The sequence below is a fragment of the Nipponia nippon genome, unplaced genomic scaffold, assembly GCF_047370975.1.
Source record: "Nipponia nippon isolate SJK-2023a ecotype South Korea unplaced genomic scaffold, ASM4737097v1 scaffold_38, whole genome shotgun sequence".
In the NCBI taxonomy this organism is placed as follows: domain Eukaryota; kingdom Metazoa; phylum Chordata; class Aves; order Pelecaniformes; family Threskiornithidae; genus Nipponia; species Nipponia nippon.
This window is the reverse complement of record NW_028262356.1, coordinates 1,580,422-1,597,737: the sequence shown is the minus strand read 5'-3', so window position 1 is coordinate 1,597,737 and position 17,316 is coordinate 1,580,422. Positions and strand designations below refer to the sequence as shown.

The window sequence follows — 17,316 nt, the reverse complement described above, 5'->3', positions numbered from 1 at the left end:
GCGGTATTCTTGGGAAGTGTGGTTTAAGCTCATCAGAAAGCTTTCCCATCCTAGACTAGCGATCCACTTTTGCACAAAGACATCATGAATGTTTACCGAGATCTTCAGTGACTGGCACAGAAAATCCGTTCATGCTCACGTTGACACCTGATGTGAGCTTCTGTACGCAAACCCCACAATTGTTTTCGCTTCCTGGGTTGAGGATCTATTCCTTTTGGTGAGTGCTGAGAAGAACCGAAGGTCCTCTCTACCCAGTGACTAGTGGCCTGAAGTCTAGGTCTTCTCCTTCTTGACTGGCTCACGGAAGGATTAGCAAGCAATGGTGGAAGCTTCTTACATGAAAGAGCTGTTCAACTTTGATTTGGTGGCACAAACCAGGGGTCTGACAAGGGTGCAGTGTGATCTCAGGCTCTGTTTCAGTCAGATAGTAACCATGCATTCTCAATTCATCCGTTCACTCATCATCAGCAAACCCCTGCACTACCCTTAGAGGCTCAGTGTCAGGCTTTGCAGCAGCAGGACCTGTTGAGAAGAAAGGAAAAAACTTCCCTTCCTGACTGCTGTCACCTCCCAAGGTGAAAGTGTACAGAGCTGTTTTCTTCTGGATGTTGTAAAATGACAGCTGCTTGGCTGAGATGTCCAGGAAGATCCCAATCATTGGCAGCTTCCCACTCACGCTCAAACAGGTCCAAGGCTCTGTGTGGGCCCAATACTCTCGCCCATTGGCAAACCCTATGACCCAGAAGCCATTCTTAGGGGACAGAGTCACTGTCCCTTTGCGAGTCACAGATTCCCGGGCAATACCCAAGGCCCAGCTTCTTCTCTTGCCAACATCTACTTCCCAGTAGTGTCTCCCAGATGTGTATCCTTCCTTTGCCAGCACAAAAGTGTGGGAATCAAATCTCTTCTCCTTGCTGGGCACCTTTCTGATGGTGCCAGTGTCTTTCACACTCTTCCCATCGTCAGAGATTTCCAGTCTGGGGTGAGCCGTGTCAGCGTCCAGGGTGACATCAACTGCAACGATCAAGTCACTTGAGTAGTAAAAAGCATAAAGGCTGCAGCTGTGAAACTTTCTGTTACGTGTCCCCTCCCATTGGTTCCCTCGCCATCCCTTGTTCTCCGCTCTGATGCATCCTAGGCAGCCCCTTTCCCAGGATACCTCTAGCTTCTGCTGTCCCAAATCTCCCAAGTCCCTTGTCTCTCATCTGCGGCATGCTGAGAGAGTGGTTGGCACGCACCAAATGCAAAGCAACTCAAAGACACTCTCCTGAAGATGTCATGTAGCTTCAGGAAGGAATGTAGGGAGATGACAAGCCTCTGCCTTCATTGTGGCAACTCTGTAGAGGTGACCAGAGGAGAAGAACCATGGCTTGGAACACACCTCCTCTTTGGGCAAAACCAGAATCACAGAATCCACTTGCATGAGAGTATGGGGAGAAATTCCATTGACCAAGACTGTATGACACAAATACACCAGGTTGTGTTGTATATTCACAAATACACTGACTTGTGAAGTTTCTTGGGCAGCAAATGAATAAGAGAATGCTTAAGAAACAATTCTTGCTGTTAAGAAGTCATCTGAGCCATTCCTTGTGAAGGAGGAATGTGTTTTCCAGAGCCGCGTGCAGGCTCCAAGAGATGGGATTCAGCATGGCTTCTTTTCTTACCTTTCTATCGTCGTGTCTGCAGAAATTCTGTAGGAAAATGAACAAAGGAGACATTGCGTGGATTTAACAGGGAGACCATGGGTCCCGCGAGCTCACACACAGTCTGCGATGCTGACAGATAAGCATGCTCTCCTGCAGTAGCATGTCTTTTCTACAGGTCAGAAAGCACATCACAAGCCCATCTCATCCTCCAAAGAGGAAAAGCCAGTGGGCCACTCCAGTGATTGGTCTCACAGAAAGAGTTTAAACACACTGTGAATACAGAAAGGAAAGAGGACGTGGTCCCTGGTAGGAAAGAGAGTGGCCTGGTAAAAAGGCCAAAGACCTCGTGTCTGGAGAGGTCTCTCGCAGCTGTCATGGAAGGGAAAACCCTGGTGCCTTCCAGACACTTGACAATACCTCATTGTAAAACTGCTTCATAATCCCATTCCTATAAGTCTTGGAGTCCAGGATTTAGCCCGTGCCACCCTTTGGCCTAATTCCCTCTCCCATACAAAGGTATTCCTTAGCATTACACGCTGTTTCCCAAGAAAAGTGACTGAGGTGAGAGCAGTTTGCTGAGCTGGGCAGGTTTTCAAAGGACGTCTCAGCAGTGTCTGTTTCGTAAGGAGCACTGGAGACGACATGTCACTTACTCTTTTCTCTCACCAGTTGGTCTGTAATGACAAACAGAAGAGTAATCAAGCACAGAAGCATAAATATTTACAGAAGAAGCCCTTGAAAAGCAAGGATTCTCTTCTCCTCTCTCTTGAAAAAACGGATCCTCCCCAAAAGCTACCTCATGGCAAGCCTTGTAGGTGCTGATAAGTTGCATCAGAACAAAGGCAACTTGCCAAGGCCACCCACCTCGACTTTAATGACTTCTGACAAGGAGATTCCTGTCCACAATGAAAACTATATTCCTCAGTCCCACCGGTATTTCATTCCTTCCTTCCTTCTCTCCTTCCCTTCCTCTCTTTGGCATTTCCTCCCCCGGCCCTCCTTCCCACATGACCTTCTTTCAAGGGCAAGCCCTTTCCTCAGATTCCAGCACAGCTCAAGGCCTCAGCTGGCTTGTCTGGACATGGGCACCTGCTGCAGGGACCCCAAGGACACCACGCTTGTGGCCTGCATGGAGACATCCTTATCCCAAAGACACCAGCACGTCCCTCTTGGAAGGAGCCCTCTGGAACGACAACACCCCAGACAGCAGAGACCACTTACCTATCTCCTCTTCCACTTGAGCTACAAAGGGAAGGGGAAAGGCAGTTAGCAAAGAGAGATTTCTGGGCTCAGACCCCACCTGGGCTCCTGATGTGGGCACCTTTGACTTTGCCTGAGATCATGGTTACTGGGGGAAAGGGATCTGCAGGACTGGGTAAGCAGTGGCATGGGCCCAGCACAGAGCCCAGAGGCGCTGCAGGAGAAGAGGCAACCAAGGGCTCTCAGCAGCTGCAAGGCAAGATGCTGCATGAGCTTCTAGAAGCATGGCCAACTGATGCATGGAGAGAGGCTGGGAAGAGCACACCTGGCATGGAGTACTCAGCTGTGGGCTGCCAAGTTCACAAGAGGTAGGGAGAAGGTGGAGAGGCTTTAGGGGAGAGCTCCCCAGCTGTGCGGGAGGGTGGAGGTCCTGCTGTGCCTGGCCTGCCAGGTGATGCCACGGGCTCCTTCCGTGTGGCCAAGAGGAGATGGAGGGAACCATCTCCAAGGAGCCTGTAGCTGCAAGAAGGGCATTGCCCAAGAGGATGGTGAGAAGCATGGGGAGGTGGGGGCAGGCTCTGTAGCAGGGAGACATTGCCATGAAATGGAGCTGGGGAGGGTGAGGCTAGACTTATGGGGAACGTTCCCCTTGGCAAGGTTGGACTCCAGCTTTGAAGGACTGGACCACTTAGCAAAGCCCATGACTTCCCCCTGTGCTTTCCTGTAGAAGCCGCTGTGCCAGAGCAGTGGTGCCAGGTGGGGGATGGAAGTGAAGGGGCAGAGAGGGAGGCCAGCAGCAGGCTGTGTGTCTGTCTGGTAGGGAGGAGGGCTGGGCCCAGGGACTCAGAGCGCTCCCCATTCCCACCCTGCACTCGAGGGACAAGCAGCCGCCCACACGCCAGGCACCACTCACCCATCTTCTCCTCAAGTCGTCCTGCAAAGGAGAGGAGAAAGGCAGTTAGAGCCAGTGGAGGATGCATTGCATGAAGCCCCAGGGAAGGTGTTTGCTGCAGTTGGGATCCTCCCGAGAAGCTGAGTGCATTCATGGCCTAGTGCAAGTGTGTGCTGAGGCCAAGCCCTGCCCCTGGACACCTTGAGGGTGTTGGTGCCTCGCAGCAGAACAAAGAAAACCTGCCAAGGCCACCCAGCTGCATTTTAATGACCTCTCACAAGGTGACTTCTATCCAGAATGAAAACTATATTCCTACACCATACTGGTATTTCCTTCCTTCCTTCCTTCCTTCCTTCCTTCCTTCCTTCCTTCCTTCCTTCCTTCCTTCCTTCCTTCCTTCCTTCCTTCCTTCCTTCCTTCCTTCCTTCCTTCCTTCCTTCCTTCCTTCCTTCCTTCTCCCCTTCCATCGCATTCTTTGGCATTCCCTTGTCCCTCAGATACAAGCACGTCCCTGTAGGAAGGAGCCTTTGCAGCCCAGCACAGAGCCCAGAGGCTCTGCAGGAGAAGAGGCAACCAAGGGCTCTCAGCAGCTGCAAGGCAAGATGCTGCATGAGCTTCTAGAAGCATGGCCAACTGATGCATGGAGAGAGGCTGGGAAGAGCACACCTGGCATGGAGTACTCAGCTGTGGGCTGCCAAGTTCACAAGAGGTAGGGAGAAGGTGGAGAGGCTTTAGGGGAGAGCTCCCCAGCTGTGCGGGAGGGTGGAGGTCCTGCTGTGCCTGGCCTGCCAGGTGATGCCACGGGCTCCTTCCGTGTGGCCAAGAGGAGATGGAGGGAACCATCTCCAAGGAGCCTGTAGCTGCAGGAAGGGCATTGCCCAAGAGGATGGTGAGAAGCATGGGGAGGTGGGGGCAGGCTCTGTAGCAGGGAGACATTGCCATGAAATGGAGCTGGGGAGGGTGAGGCTAGACTTATGGGGAACGTTCCCCTTGGCAAGGTTGGACTCCAGCTTTGAAGGACTGGACCCCTTAGCAAAGCCCATGACTTCCCCCTGTGCTTTCCTGTAGAAGCCGCTGTGCCAGAGCAGTGGTGCCAGGTGGGGGATGGAAGTGAAGGGGCAGAGAGGGAGGCCAGCAGCAGGCTGTGTGTCTGTCTGGTAGGGAGGAGGGCTGGGCCCAGGGACTCAGAGCGCTCCCCATTCCCACCCTGCACTCGAGGGACAAGCAGCCGCCCACACGCCAGGCACCACTCACCCATCTTCTCCTCAAGTCGTCCTGCAAAGGAGAGGAGAAAGGCAGTTAGAGCCAGTGGAGGATGCATTGCATGAAGCCCCAGGGAAGGTGTTTGCTGCAGTTGGGATCCTCCCGAGAAGCTGAGTGCATTCATGGCCTAGTGCAAGTGTGTGCTGAGGCCAAGCCCTGCCCCTGGACACCTTGAGGGTGTTGGTGCCTCGCAGCAGAACAAAGAAAACCTGCCAAGGCCACCCAGCTGCATTTTAATGACCTCTCACAAGGTGACTTCTATCCAGAATGAAAACTATATTCCTACACCATACTGGTATTTCCTTCCTTCCTTCCTTCCTTCCTTCCTTCCTTCCTTCCTTCCTTCCTTCCTTCCTTCCTTCCTTCCTTCCTTCCTTCCTTCCTTCCTTCCTTCCTTCCTTCCTTCCTTCCTTCCTTCTCCCCTTCCATCGCATTCTTTGGCATTCCCTTGTCCCTCAGATACAAGCACGTCCCTGTAGGAAGGAGCCTTTGCAGCCCAGCACAGAGCCCAGAGGCTCTGCAGGAGAAGAGGCAACCAAGGGCTCTCAGCAGCTGCAAGGCAAGATGCTGCATGAGCTTCTAGAAGCATGGCCAACTGATGCATGGAGAGAGGCTGGGAAGAGCACACCTGGCATGGAGTACTCAGCTGTGGGCTGCCAAGTTCACAAGAGGTAGGGAGAAGGTGGAGAGGCTTTAGGGGAGAGCTCCCCAGCTGTGCGGGAGGGTGGAGGTCCTGCTGTGCCTGGCCTGCCAGGTGATGCCACGGGCTCCTTCCGTGTGGCCAAGAGGAGATGGAGGGAACCATCTCCAAGGAGCCTGTAGCTGCAGGAAGGGCATTGCCCAAGAGGATGGTGAGAAGCATGGGGAGGTGGGGGCAGGCTCTGTAGCAGGGAGACATTGCCATGAAATGGAGCTGGGGAGGGTGAGGCTAGACTTATGGGGAACGTTCCCCTTGGCAAGGTTGGACTCCAGCTTTGAAGGACTGGACCCCTTAGCAAAGCCCATGACTTCCCCCTGTGCTTTCCTGTAGAAGCCACCACGCCAGAGCAGTGGTGCCAGGTGGGGGAAGGAGGTGAAGGGGCAGAGAGGGAGGCCAGCAGCAGGCTGTGTGTCTGTCTGGCAGGGAGGAGGGCTTGGCCCAGGGACTCAGAGCGCTCCCCATTCCCACCCTGCACTCGAGGGACAAGCAGCCTCCCACACGCCAGGCACCACTCACCTATCTTCTCTTCAAGTTGTCCTGCAAAGGAGAGGAGAAAGGCAGTTAGAGCCAGTGGAGGATGCATTGCATGAAGCCCCAGGGAAGGTGTTTGCTGCAGTTGGGATCCTCCCGAGAAGCTGAGTGCATTCATGGCCTAGTGCAAGTGTGTGCTGAGGCCAAGCCCTGCCCCTGGACACCTTGAGGGTGTTGGTGCCTCGCAGCAGAACAAAGAAAACCTGCCAAGGCCACCCAGCTGGATTTTAATGACCTCTCACAAGGTGACTTCTATCCACAATGAAAACCATATTCCTACACCATACTGGTGTTTCCTTCCTTCCTTCCTTCCTTCCTTCCTTCCTTCCTACCTTCCTGCCTGCCTGCCTGCCTGCCTCCCTTCCTGACTTCTTTCCTTCCTTCCTTCTCTCATTCCCTCCCTCTCTTTGGCATTCTCTGCCTATTTCGTTCTTCCCACATGACCTTCTTTCAAGGGCAAGCCCTTTCCTCAGATTCCAGCACAGCTCAAGGCCTCAGCTGCCTTGCCTGGACATGGGCACCTGCTGCAGGGACCACAAGGACACCGCGATTGTGGCCTGCATGGAGACATCCTTATCCCAAAGACACCAGCACGTCCCTCTTGGAAGGAGCCCTCCAGAACAGCAAAACCCCACACAGCAGAGAGCACTTACCGTTCTCCTCTTGCACCTGGGCTGCAAAGGGAAGGGGAAAGGCAGTTAGCAAAGAGAGATTTCTGGGCTCAGACCCCACCTGGCCTCCTGATGTGGGCGCATGGCTGGGTCTGTCTTGCCTTTGCCTGAGTTCATGGTTACTTGGGGGGGGAAAGGGATCTGCAGGAATGGGGACGTGGTGGCATGGGCCCAGCACAGAGCCCAGAGGCTCTGCAGGAGAAGAGGCAACCAAGGGCTCTCAGCAGCTGCAAGGCAAGATGCTGCATGAGCTTCTAGAAGCATGGCCAACTGATGCATGGAGAGAGGCTGGGAAGAGCACACCTGGCATGGAGTACTCAGCTGTGGGCTGCCAAGTTCACAAGAGGTAGGGAGAAGGTGGAGAGGCTTTAGGGGAGAGCTCCCCAGCTGTGTGGGAGGGTGGAGGTCCTGCTGTGCCTGGCCTGCCAGGTGATGCCATGGGCTCCTTCCGTGTGGCCAAGAGGAGATGGAGGGAACCATCTCCAAGGAGCCTGTAGCTGCAGGAAGGGCATTGCCCAAGAGGATGGTGAGAAGCATGGGGAGGTGGGGGCAGGCTCTGTAGCAGGGAGACATTGCCATGAAATGGAGCTGGGGAGGGTGAGGCTAGACTTATGGGGAACGTTCCCCTTGGCAATGGTGGACTCCCACTTTGAAGGACGGGACCCCTTAGCAAAGCCCATGACTTCCCCCTGTGCTTTCCTGTAGAAGCCGCTGTGCCAGAGCAGTGGTGCCAGGTGGGGGATGGAGGTGAAGGGGCAGAGAGGGAGGCCAGCAGCAGGCTGTGTGTCTGTCTGGTAGGGAGGAGGGCTGGGCCCAGGGACTCAAGAGCGCTCCCCATTCCCACCCTGCACTCGAGGGACAAGCAGCCTCCCACACGCCAGGCACCACTCACCCATCTTCTCTTCAAGTTGTCCTGCAGAGGAGAGGAGAAAGGCAGTTAGAGCCAGTGGAGGATGCATTGCATGAAGCCCCAGGGAAGGTGTTTGCTGCAGTTGGGATCCTCCCGAGAAGCTGAGTGCATTCATGGCCTAGTGCAAGTGTGTGCTGAGGCCAAGCCCTGCCCCTGGACACCTTGAGGGTGTTGGTGCCTCGCAGCAGAACAAAGAAAACCTGCCAAGGCCACCCAGCTGGATTTTAATCACCTCTCCGAAGTTGACTTCTGTCCACGCTGGAATGAATATTCCTCCACCCCACCGTTATTTCCTTCCTTCCTTCCTTCCTTCCTTCCTTCCTTCCTTCCTTCCTTCCTTCCTTCCTTCCTTCCTTCCTTCCCTAACTCTCTTTGGAACGCTTTCCCCCTTCCCTCCTTCCCACATGAGCTTCTTTCAAGGGCAAGGCCCTTTTCTCAGATTCCAACCACACCTGAAGGCCTCAGCTGGCTTGCCTGGACATGGGTACCTGCTGCAGGGACCACAAGGACACTGCCCTCGTAGCCTGCACGGAGAGACCCTTCTTCCATCACACACCACCATGTCACTCTTGGAGGGAGCCTCTGCCTCTTAAAGGGCACCACCCCACACAGCAGAGAGCACTTACCGTTCTCCTCTTGCACCTGGGCTACAAAGGGAAGGGGAAAGGCAGTTAGCAAAGAGAGATTTCTGGGCTCAGACCCCACCTGGGCTCCTGATGCGGGCGCATGGCTGGGTCTGTCTTGCCTTTGCCTGAGATCATGGTTACTGGGGGAAAGGGATCTGCAGGACTGGGTAAGCAGTGGCATGGGCCCAACACAAAGCCCAGAGGCTCTGCAGGAGAAGAGGCAACCAAGGGCTCTCAGCAGCTGCAAGGCAAGATGCTGCATGAGGTTCTAGAAGCATGGCCAACTGATGCATGGGGAGAGGCTGGGAAGAGCACACCTTGCTTGCCTGGACATGGGCACCTGCTGCCCAAGACACCCCGCTCATGGCCCACACGGAGAGACAATTCTTCCACCACACACCAGCACGTCCCCTGTGTAAAGGAGCCTCTGCCTCTTGAACGGCAGCACCCCACACAGCAGAGAGCACTTACCGTTCTCCTCTTGCACCTGGGCTGCAAAGGGAAGGGGAAAGGCAGTTAGCAAAGAGAGATTTCTGGGCTCAGACCCCACCTGGGCTCCTGATGTGGGCACTTGGCTGGGTCTGCCTTGCCTTTGCCTGAGTTCATGGTTACTGGGGGAAAGGGATCTGCAGGAATGGGGACGTGGTGGCATGGGCCCAGCACAGAGCCCAGAGGCTCTGCAGGAGAAGAGGCAACCAAGGGCTCTCAGTAGCTGCAAGGCAAGATGCTGCATGAGCTTCTAGAAGCATGGCCAACTGATGCATGGAGAGAGGCTGGGAAGAGCACACCTGGCATGGAGTACTCAGCTGTGGGCTGCCAAGTTCACAAGAGGTAGGGAGAAGGTGGAGAGGCTTTAGGGGAGAGCTCCCCAGCTGTGCGGGAGGGTGGAGGTCCTGCTGTGCCTGGCCTGCCAGGTGATGCCACGGGCTCCTTCCGTGTGGCCAAGAGGAGATGGAGGGAACCATCTCCAAGGAGCCTGTAGCTGCAGGAAGGGCATTGCCCAAGAGGATGGTGAGAAGCATGGGGAGGTGGGGGCAGGCTCTGTAGCAGGGAGACATTGCCATGAAATGGAGCTGGGGAGGGTGAGGCTAGACTTATGGGGAACGTTCCCCTTGGCAAGGTTGGACTCCAGCTTTGAAGGACTGGACCCCTTAGCAAAGCCCATGACTTCCCCCTGTGCTTTCCTGTAGAAGCCGCTGTGCCAGAGCAGTGGTGCCAGGTGGGGGATGGAAGTGAAGGGGCAGAGAGGGAGGCCAGCAGCAGGCTGTGTGTCTGTCTGGTAGGGAGGAGGGCTGGGCCCAGGGACTCAAGAGCGCTCCCCATTCCCACCCTGCACTCGAGGGACAAGCAGCCTCCCACACGCCAGGCACCACTCACCCATCTTCTCTTCAAGTCGTCCTGCAGAGGAGAGGAGAAAGGCAGTTAGAGCCAGTGGAGGATGCATTGCATGAAGCCCCAGGGAAGGTGTTTGCTGCAGTTGGGATCCTCCCGAGAAGCTGAGTGCATTCATGGCCTAGTGCAAGTGTGTGCTGAGGCCAAGCCCTGCCCCTGGACACCTTGAGGGTGTTGGTGCCTCGCAGCAGAACAAAGAAAACCTGCCAAGGCCACCCAGCTGGATTTTAATGACCTCTCCGAAGTTGACTTCTGTCCACGCTGGAATGAATATTCCTCCACCCCACCGGTATTTCCTGTAGTTACTGTTGAGGCCACTGAGTCCTTCCTTTGGAAACCTTCTTGGTGCAGGTGACCAGCAGCAATGCAATTGTAGCTGCCATGGACACTCACCTGTGTTGAAGAGATCTCAAAGAAGAGGGTCAACAAATGAAGCCTACTTCTTGTTTTCACTTCTCTTAGTTTATGTCTTTGCCTCACCTTGCTGCAATGCTCTGGGGAGTTGGACAGGAAAGGAATGTGGATGTGGAAGGTCATGTGGCAAGTTCTTTAACAGGGAGGAATTGCCAGGAATGCAGCTTGGGAGGGGTGAGGCTACCCACCGCTTTGGGGGACTAACAGGGTAATACTTGCCATGTTCTGATAGTACTCAAAGCATGTCTGAATGAAGTCTTGGGGAGTCTTAAGGAGATGTCCTTCTGCCCAAAGATTCTCATTCAGCATGTCTTCCAGCTATCACTTCACCTATTTACCCCAGTTTCAGTAACTCCTACCAATGACCTTAAAATATCTCCTTTGCATAAACAAATGCCCTGTGCTCCCAGAAAAAAAGAAGGGAAACAAGGCACTCTCAGTTGGGGGAGGGTGATAGCTCCTTACAGATATCCGCCACATATTTGAAGGCCCTTATGGAGTGGTGTTTTGTAAGCAGAAACGAGCATTTACCTTCACCTAACAAGGGGTGCCCTGCAAAATAAAAGGCATTTGAAAGTATGGGTTGTTGTGACTTTAATTTGAAAATAAGTATGCTTAGCTACCACCTAGGAGGAACTCGGCCAACTTACGTGGCGCAGCAGAGTCTTCTCAATCGCAGCCTGCACCTAGATGGGCTCTGGGCACCCATACAGCTCCCTCCCCCATACCTGCTATTGCAGTGTCCACGTGGCCATTACTTCCTGATGCCTACAGATTTATGCCTGTGTGCACTATCTGGCCTGACCCCCCTCATCCCTCGTGGTTCTCCTGCCGAGAGGGCCCAAGTCAATGGCAGGATGGTGGATGAAGACACATGACATACACGTAAGCTGGGAACTAATGGGGTTCAGCTGGAGTGCTTCTGCTGCTTGAGAAGCACCATCCTTGAGGAAGGACTGCGTGAGAGCCAAGTAGTTTCACACCGACTCTGGCCATGCAAAAATGTCCAGCAGAGCACTGGGGAACAAGAGAGTGGCATCTTTCCCATCTCAAGCTCAGTGCCATCTAAGTTTAAAAATTTCAAATATTTTTTTTCCTTTCTACCTGCAGCAGAAGTTTGACCTGCAAAAGCAGTAAGTTTTACATGTCAACCTTTGCCTTTTATTTCTTTAACATGTTATATTAAATGTTTTGAATATTTGTTTAGCATCTGTTACCTTCTTCCATACGTCCGTATGGATCTGGAAGGGAGAACAAAGCAGAACAGATCAGACAGGATAACTCCCTTTTCTGAGGCTGTACTCACAAAAGCCTAAGTGTTAGCAACCTGAGGATTGTCTAGTTGTTGCTGCAGGCTATGGGCTAAATGACTGAAAAGGATTATGCATGTCAAAGCACGGAAGTCCTTTAAATTCAGAAGAAAAGTTTGCTGTTTACAGCATAGACTTGGGGCTGGGCGCTGGAGGGAATTTATGCCAAGCTTGTGTCTTCTCTGGTACAAAACCAAAAGTGAAGGTGTTTTGTAATGTAGCCAATCAAACCAAACTGGGGCTTTCCCAAACATTGCTGAGATGTGTCAGAGAGGAAGCAATGTACACAAGAGTGTGATGGAGGATGCGTTACACAGCAGAGGAGTCAGAGCCCATCGTCTGGCTCCTATCACGGGTTCCTCTTACTCATATAGACCCTCAGGTATTGCACTTTGCCTCTAGCTCATGTTCCCGAAGGGCACGGGGCTCCTGTCCGTCCTTTGTCATGTCTGCCATGGATGGCTTTGATGCTTGAGGGCATGGGCCTAGCTGACTATGGTTAATCACTGAATTCTTGTTTGATAGGAAGGTACTCAGAAATACAAGAGGATTCCACTAATATCTTACCTTTCTGTTTTTGTTTACGATAACTCCAGAGTAGTGCCAAGTTCAAGATGAGGCTTGAGACTGCCAGAACTGTTAGTAAAATTAATGCCGGAGACCAACCTGCATTTTTTTAAAAGAACTGTATTTAATATTTCGTGGAAGTAGAATTAAGTGGACCATGCAATCTCTTAGGTGGCTTAACAGAGCTTCTTTCTTGGAATGTGCTAATGAATTGCTGTCTTTGTCCCAGTGGACCCCGTGTATCAGGATACTACAGGCATGTACAGTATTTCTGATTCAGAAAATGACACAGATCAAGGGAAGAACAATCTTATGAGCTTTGTTTTAGTTTCTAAGATGAATGCAGAGAACATAGCAGTGGAAAGCATCTTTCATGTGAAGTTTTCTGAAGAAGAAAAAGGACTTAGAAGTGAGGGAGATGAGGGATTTGTGATCAGCCTCTTCAGTGGGGAAGCAGAGATACTCTGAGAGTGCCAAAAGTAGACTTGGGTTGGCAAGCTTCTCTGCCCAGTGATCTAGGGTACAATTTTAAAGTGTATATTTAAAGAAATGTATACACACACACACACACACACACATATATATATGCGCTTGAGTGCAGTGGAGCAGTATGGCCACGTGCTGGAAAGGGGACGTAGTTGCAGAGGTAGGCTCTAGACTCACAGTGCCAGGGACAACATTTCACCCAGCAGCTGCAGGGTTTCCTGGAAAGTGGACAAAGTTGGCTGCTTGACCCCTCATTGAGGAGTTTACCCCCCATCCTACATCCCCCAGCTTCCCCAGCAGAGTCACACACATCAAGGGAGGCAGGAAAAGAGTGGGACAAAGGAAAGCACAACAAGGCCAAGTCACAGCACAGTGCTCACTCAAAGGCTGAGCCAATCCTCCACCAGAGAATCCCAAGCCTAACCTTTCTTCGGTGCCCTGGGAGCCTCCTTTCAGCCTGTCTAGACTCTCTGCAGCATCCAGCGATGCCGTGCTAAGAGACAATGATCTGCCCAAGGTACAGGAGGGACCTCTGCGACGGGTGGATCAAGCAAGAGCTCACCCTTTATCTCCCTCCCCAAGCAGGACCTGGCCTGCTAGCATGGTGAGCCAGCCATGACAAATAAACATTAAGCATGGGTTTACCTTGGGAACAGTTGCAGGTAACTTCTGAAGCTATAAAAGAAGAGGAAGATGAGTGAGGGGAAACAGTATTCACAGATGTGCCACTTGGTCATTAGGGCCTGACATCACTTATGCTCTGCCACTGCCTTCCCCTCAGACTTCATCAGGGAGGGGAGGAAGCAGCTGAGTCCTGGCACTGACCATGGGGATCCCAAGCCTACAGCCCATTCTGAACTCATACAGAGGTGGTAAGACACCAGGATATGTGCCCAAACACGAGCAAGGGACATCCTAAGAAAACTGACAGAAACCGCCAACCCTGGCTTCCAATGGAAAACCATCCCTCAGCCTACCAGACCCTTCCCTTGGGTCTGTGCCATGTCCATAACTCTTCTGAATGGGGAGTTTCGCCATGGTGGGGGAGTGAAGTAACTAAGTGATAAGGTGATAGAAGGCACCTCATAAGCAGTAGGAGGCCTGGAAAACCGTGCCAGTTACTCTTCAAAGTAGGTTTTGTCTCTTACCTTGTTTATCCATGTTGCTCAACTGTCCTGTTACCCCTTTAACAAAAGCATTGCTTGTTAGAACATTTTCCTTCTTTACTTGCAGGTAGGAGAAAAGAGCTCCCTGAGCACCAGAAAGTTTAGCCGTGTGCCTGGTTCAGAGCCAGGATTGCTCCTTTCACAGCAGCCTTCCTGCTAAACGCTCATGTCCCCATGGAAAGTTGAGGAGTAGGAAAGATGACAGCTAGCCTGCAAGCCCAACATTTGCCTTTCCCATCCCTCCACATCCCACCACTTCACCTAGGGAAGTACATGAGCAAAGAAGCAGGCAGACCCTTGCTGGTTTGAGCAACAAGGGAAGTGGCAAATCCCAGGTCTTCCTTCTCTTCCTTATGGTGTGGACAGCATTTACCCTGCCTCCCCCAGAATGCCTGTCTGCTCAGATGTGTTCCTCTCCTTCCTCGGCAGGCATGCTCACAGAGAGGAAAGGCAAGGCAGCCTGCACTGAGGTCCCAGCAGCCATTACCTGACTGCCCCCAGGTCACATCGCTCCCCTGTTCTCACAGGGCTTTGTGGATTCCCCCTAGGTTTGTTGTACAAGTGGCCGAGCACTGATCGGATGGCTCTGTTAGACCATCTGCTACTTCTTTGGGTGACATAAAGGTATTGTGTCTCTTTTGCCTGAAAACGTCGGGGGCCCACTTGAAAGAGGATTTCTTACCTGATGAAAAAAGGAACACAGAAAATGGGAAAAGGATGAGGGAACAAAATATTCCTGTTCTTCCTTTCCGGAGCCAGGTAGTTGTAGTTTCTGATGTGCTGCAGTGTAAGAGACAGAGAAAGGTGGTAGAACAAAGTCCTCAATGAAGCCAAGTACCACATCTCTCCTCTCTCCTTTAAACATTGTGTTCCTTGTCATCCCGTGTCACATTAAAGGGAAGCTGTGCCCAGATGATCAGCTGTGCAGCACAGGAGGCTTCTCATGTCTTCTGTGTACCTTAGGCCTTGACTAAAAGTATACTCTGAGCAATCAAGTTGCTGACAATACAATTCTTAGTTGCTGCCCCTATATATTCATAACAAGACTGTTCCTGACATCTCAAGTGGTATTATTCCGAGTAGCATTAGTAAAATCAATCTTGGTACTAATAAAGATGCAGAGTGTGTGACCTGGTCCTTCGCTACTTAAGAGTACTACCTGCCAAAGGATGCCACGCAGCTGCTGGCAGACGTAGCTGTCACACCGTACACTACAGGTTCATAAACTGGCCAATGTTAAGGTAGCATTTGGCTAGCTGCTGCTGGCAGAGATAACTCTGACACTACCTCCTGCTGCTTCACCTGCACTGCTTTCAACAGCACTTCTGATTTTTACAAAAAGGTCACCGTTAAGGCAGTATTTGGTTTGAGGCTTCTGCAGGCTTCTGTAGTCTGCCCTCCCTTCCCTTTGTCACTCGTTTCTCCTCTTGAGAGACTTGCCTTGTCACCACCACAGCGAGGCCCTCATGCTGCATTTTATTTGCTGTGGAGCAAGGCAGCCAAAAAAAAGAAATCCATGTAAGGAAAGGTCCATGGATTTGTGATTTGCAGTCAGTGCAAGCTGTCAGAGTAAACCAGGCAGAATAAACATGCTTATGGCAAGAGCGCATGGAAAAATTGGGCTGGAAGAGAGATTCTCCTTGCCCAGCAGGTTCACTGATGCTACCAAAATAATTGTCCTTTCCAGTGCTTCCTCATCTTTGATACAGAGACAAGTAAAAGGCGAAGTGCTTGGTGTCGGCCACAATTCTTTGAAGCCATTACAGCTGCATCCCCGAGAGGGACCTGGAGTGCCGCTTCAGAGCAACGCAGCAGGTCCAATGGGGCAGCCTCTGGTCTCCACCCCTCTCCTTTGCCCCACCACAGGTGGTCAAGGACGTTGCGGGCAGCCATTTCAGGCAGCTGGGCCCAGCCCTGAGCAGTTTCGTCTCCCCCAGTCAGCTTCCTATCCTAGCTTACGGCACGGATGCATGGTTGGTAATGGTTGCTGGTGCTCGCTGCCTCCTGCTGGGGGTTGGATTGCTCCACTGAAGCTGCAGGGAGGGTTGGGATGAGAGCTGGCATGAAGGGACTGTGTGATGTGGCCCTCCTCGGCACCACATCATTATTGCTGCCAGCATTTACCGAGTGGCCAAACAGAACTGAAAATGGCCTTGGGAAGAATCCTTTTTTTTTCTATTGTTTTCCTCTCTTGGAACTTGGGTATAGCAAGCCTAATTCCCTGCAAACTTGTCACAAAGGTTTATTTGACACTAGCGTGACAGGATCTCGGAGCACAGTGGAAGGAACTGTGAATGCTTTCGCTGATAACTGGGACAGTTAAATGAAACAGGGACGCCAGGCAGATCCTGAAGTTCTTTGCTGCTTCTCCTGCTCCCTATAACCTTTTTCTCAGTGCATTTTGTATTGCACTGTCTCTAGGCCAGGTGGCTACCATGGGCCCGCCATTTGTCTAATATTCCAAGGGGTGCTTTCAAGCAAGCAAGCTTCGTTTGGCTGCTTGCTCAACCTGGACACTTGCTCCACTAACGCATAGCTACACTGAGCGCGTGGTTCACAAGCGACGTTGCGCAGGTACGCTAACCAAAACTGCAGGAAAACTTCTCAGCTCCACAGAGCTGTATACGCTAACGAATAAGCGGGCTAAACTAGAACAAGGCAAGTTCTCCTACCTTATAAAATGCTGTTGCTTCCTCTGCATCTTGCTGAGAGTGCGACGTTTCACTTCTCTGCTACAGTAAAAGAGAAAGCAAGCATGGAGCAGTTGCAGACTTTGCTGAAATCACTGAGTTGTAAGCGGGAAAGAAGGGAGGGAGCATCACGGCAAAACTCACCCAGGCTGCTGTTCCTCCTGCTCAGGAAGGCAAGAGAGTCACAGAGGGATGGAAGGAGGAGAAAGGGATGGAAGGAGGAGAAGGGGCTGGCAGTCCCGGCGAGAGGGAGCACTGCAGAGAGGAGACCTGCCCTTGGAGTGCCGGTGAAAGCAAGCTCTTTGATCCCATAGTCATAATGGTTAATTTTTGACCTCATCTGTTTTTTAATTGGTCCTGAGGCCAGGGAGGTGCACAGATGAAGGTCACTAAAGTGAAGAGAGGCAGTGAAGGGAAGGAGAAGGTGTTTTTCCCGTGAAGCCATGTTTTGTGAGTGGAACTGGTTTTGGACAGCCGTGCAGGTTTCTGGGAAGGAAAGAGGAGTGGTATAGCTCGTTGTGCTGAGCTGTTTCTTCTTGCAGCACGATTTCACAGGGAAATAGAAGGAGTAGCAGCAACCTCCATTTTTCACCTCCTCTTCTTCACAACCATCACGAAGCCATGGCTCATTAAGAAAGAATAATTTAAAAACGTAAGCGTTGCCATTCGAAGATTAGTTCAGCGTGTTATATAGCATCAGTGCCCAGCCTCTGGGGAAGTGGGATGTACCTGCCTAGCTGGGCCCAACCATTAGCGAGGAAAGGCAGGTTCCGATGTAAAGGGTCACTAGTAAAACAGCAGCTTCATCTGAACATGTGAAATCTGGAGAAGTTGTACTGAACTTTCTGG

The 17,316-nt window shown here is 52.1% G+C and overlaps 2 protein-coding genes across 6 annotated transcripts in view; one reads left to right on the top strand and one right to left on the bottom strand.

Moving 5' to 3' along the window:
• Window positions 1-2,347, top strand: part of LOC104022633 (uncharacterized) — a 32,317-nt gene extending 29,970 nt beyond the window's left edge. The window contains exon 22 of the mRNA XM_087773070.1: window positions 2,319-2,347. Within this exon, the coding sequence (XP_087629196.1) occupies window positions 2,319-2,329 (11 nt within the window). The 3' untranslated portion in view covers window positions 2,330-2,347. The remainder of the gene's footprint in view (window positions 1-2,318) is intronic.
• LOC104022634 (uncharacterized) lies at window positions 903-16,737 on the bottom strand. Of its 5 annotated transcripts, none has more exons than XM_087773072.1 (16): window positions 16,612-16,737; window positions 16,450-16,509; window positions 14,460-14,557; window positions 13,760-13,795; window positions 13,257-13,286; window positions 12,126-12,224; window positions 11,466-11,489; window positions 7,799-7,819; window positions 6,889-6,909; window positions 6,221-6,241; window positions 4,996-5,016; window positions 3,763-3,783; window positions 2,871-2,891; window positions 2,303-2,323; window positions 1,668-1,694; window positions 903-1,014 (listed from the first exon to the last, which is right to left on the bottom strand). In XM_087773072.1, the coding sequence occupies exons 2-15, from the start codon at window positions 16,476-16,478 to the stop codon at window positions 1,672-1,674; spliced, it is 486 nt and encodes a 161-aa protein (XP_087629198.1). In that variant the 5' UTR covers window positions 16,479-16,509; window positions 16,612-16,737; the 3' UTR covers window positions 903-1,014; window positions 1,668-1,671. The 5 variants fall into 5 exon arrangements, with proteins under 5 accessions (XP_087629198.1, XP_087629199.1, XP_087629200.1 ...); XM_087773073.1 differs by having other exon boundaries at window positions 16,450-16,506; window positions 16,612-16,735; XM_087773074.1 differs by lacking the exon at window positions 11,466-11,489.
• Between the last annotated feature and the right edge of the window lie 579 nt (window positions 16,738-17,316).

Bases quoted from the DNA above. Each gene is read 5' to 3' on its own strand.
- LOC104022634 (XM_087773072.1), bottom strand. From the start codon at position 16,478: ATGCAGAGGAAGCAACAGCATTTTATAAG. The intron at 5,017-6,220 runs GTGAGTGGTGCC...TCTCCTTTGCAG, and splicing joins ACAACTTGAAGAGAAGATAG to GACGACTTGAGGAGAAGATG. The intron at 2,892-3,762 runs GTGAGTGGTGCC...TTCCCTTTGTAG, and splicing joins ACGACTTGAGGAGAAGATGG to CTCAAGTGGAAGAGGAGATA.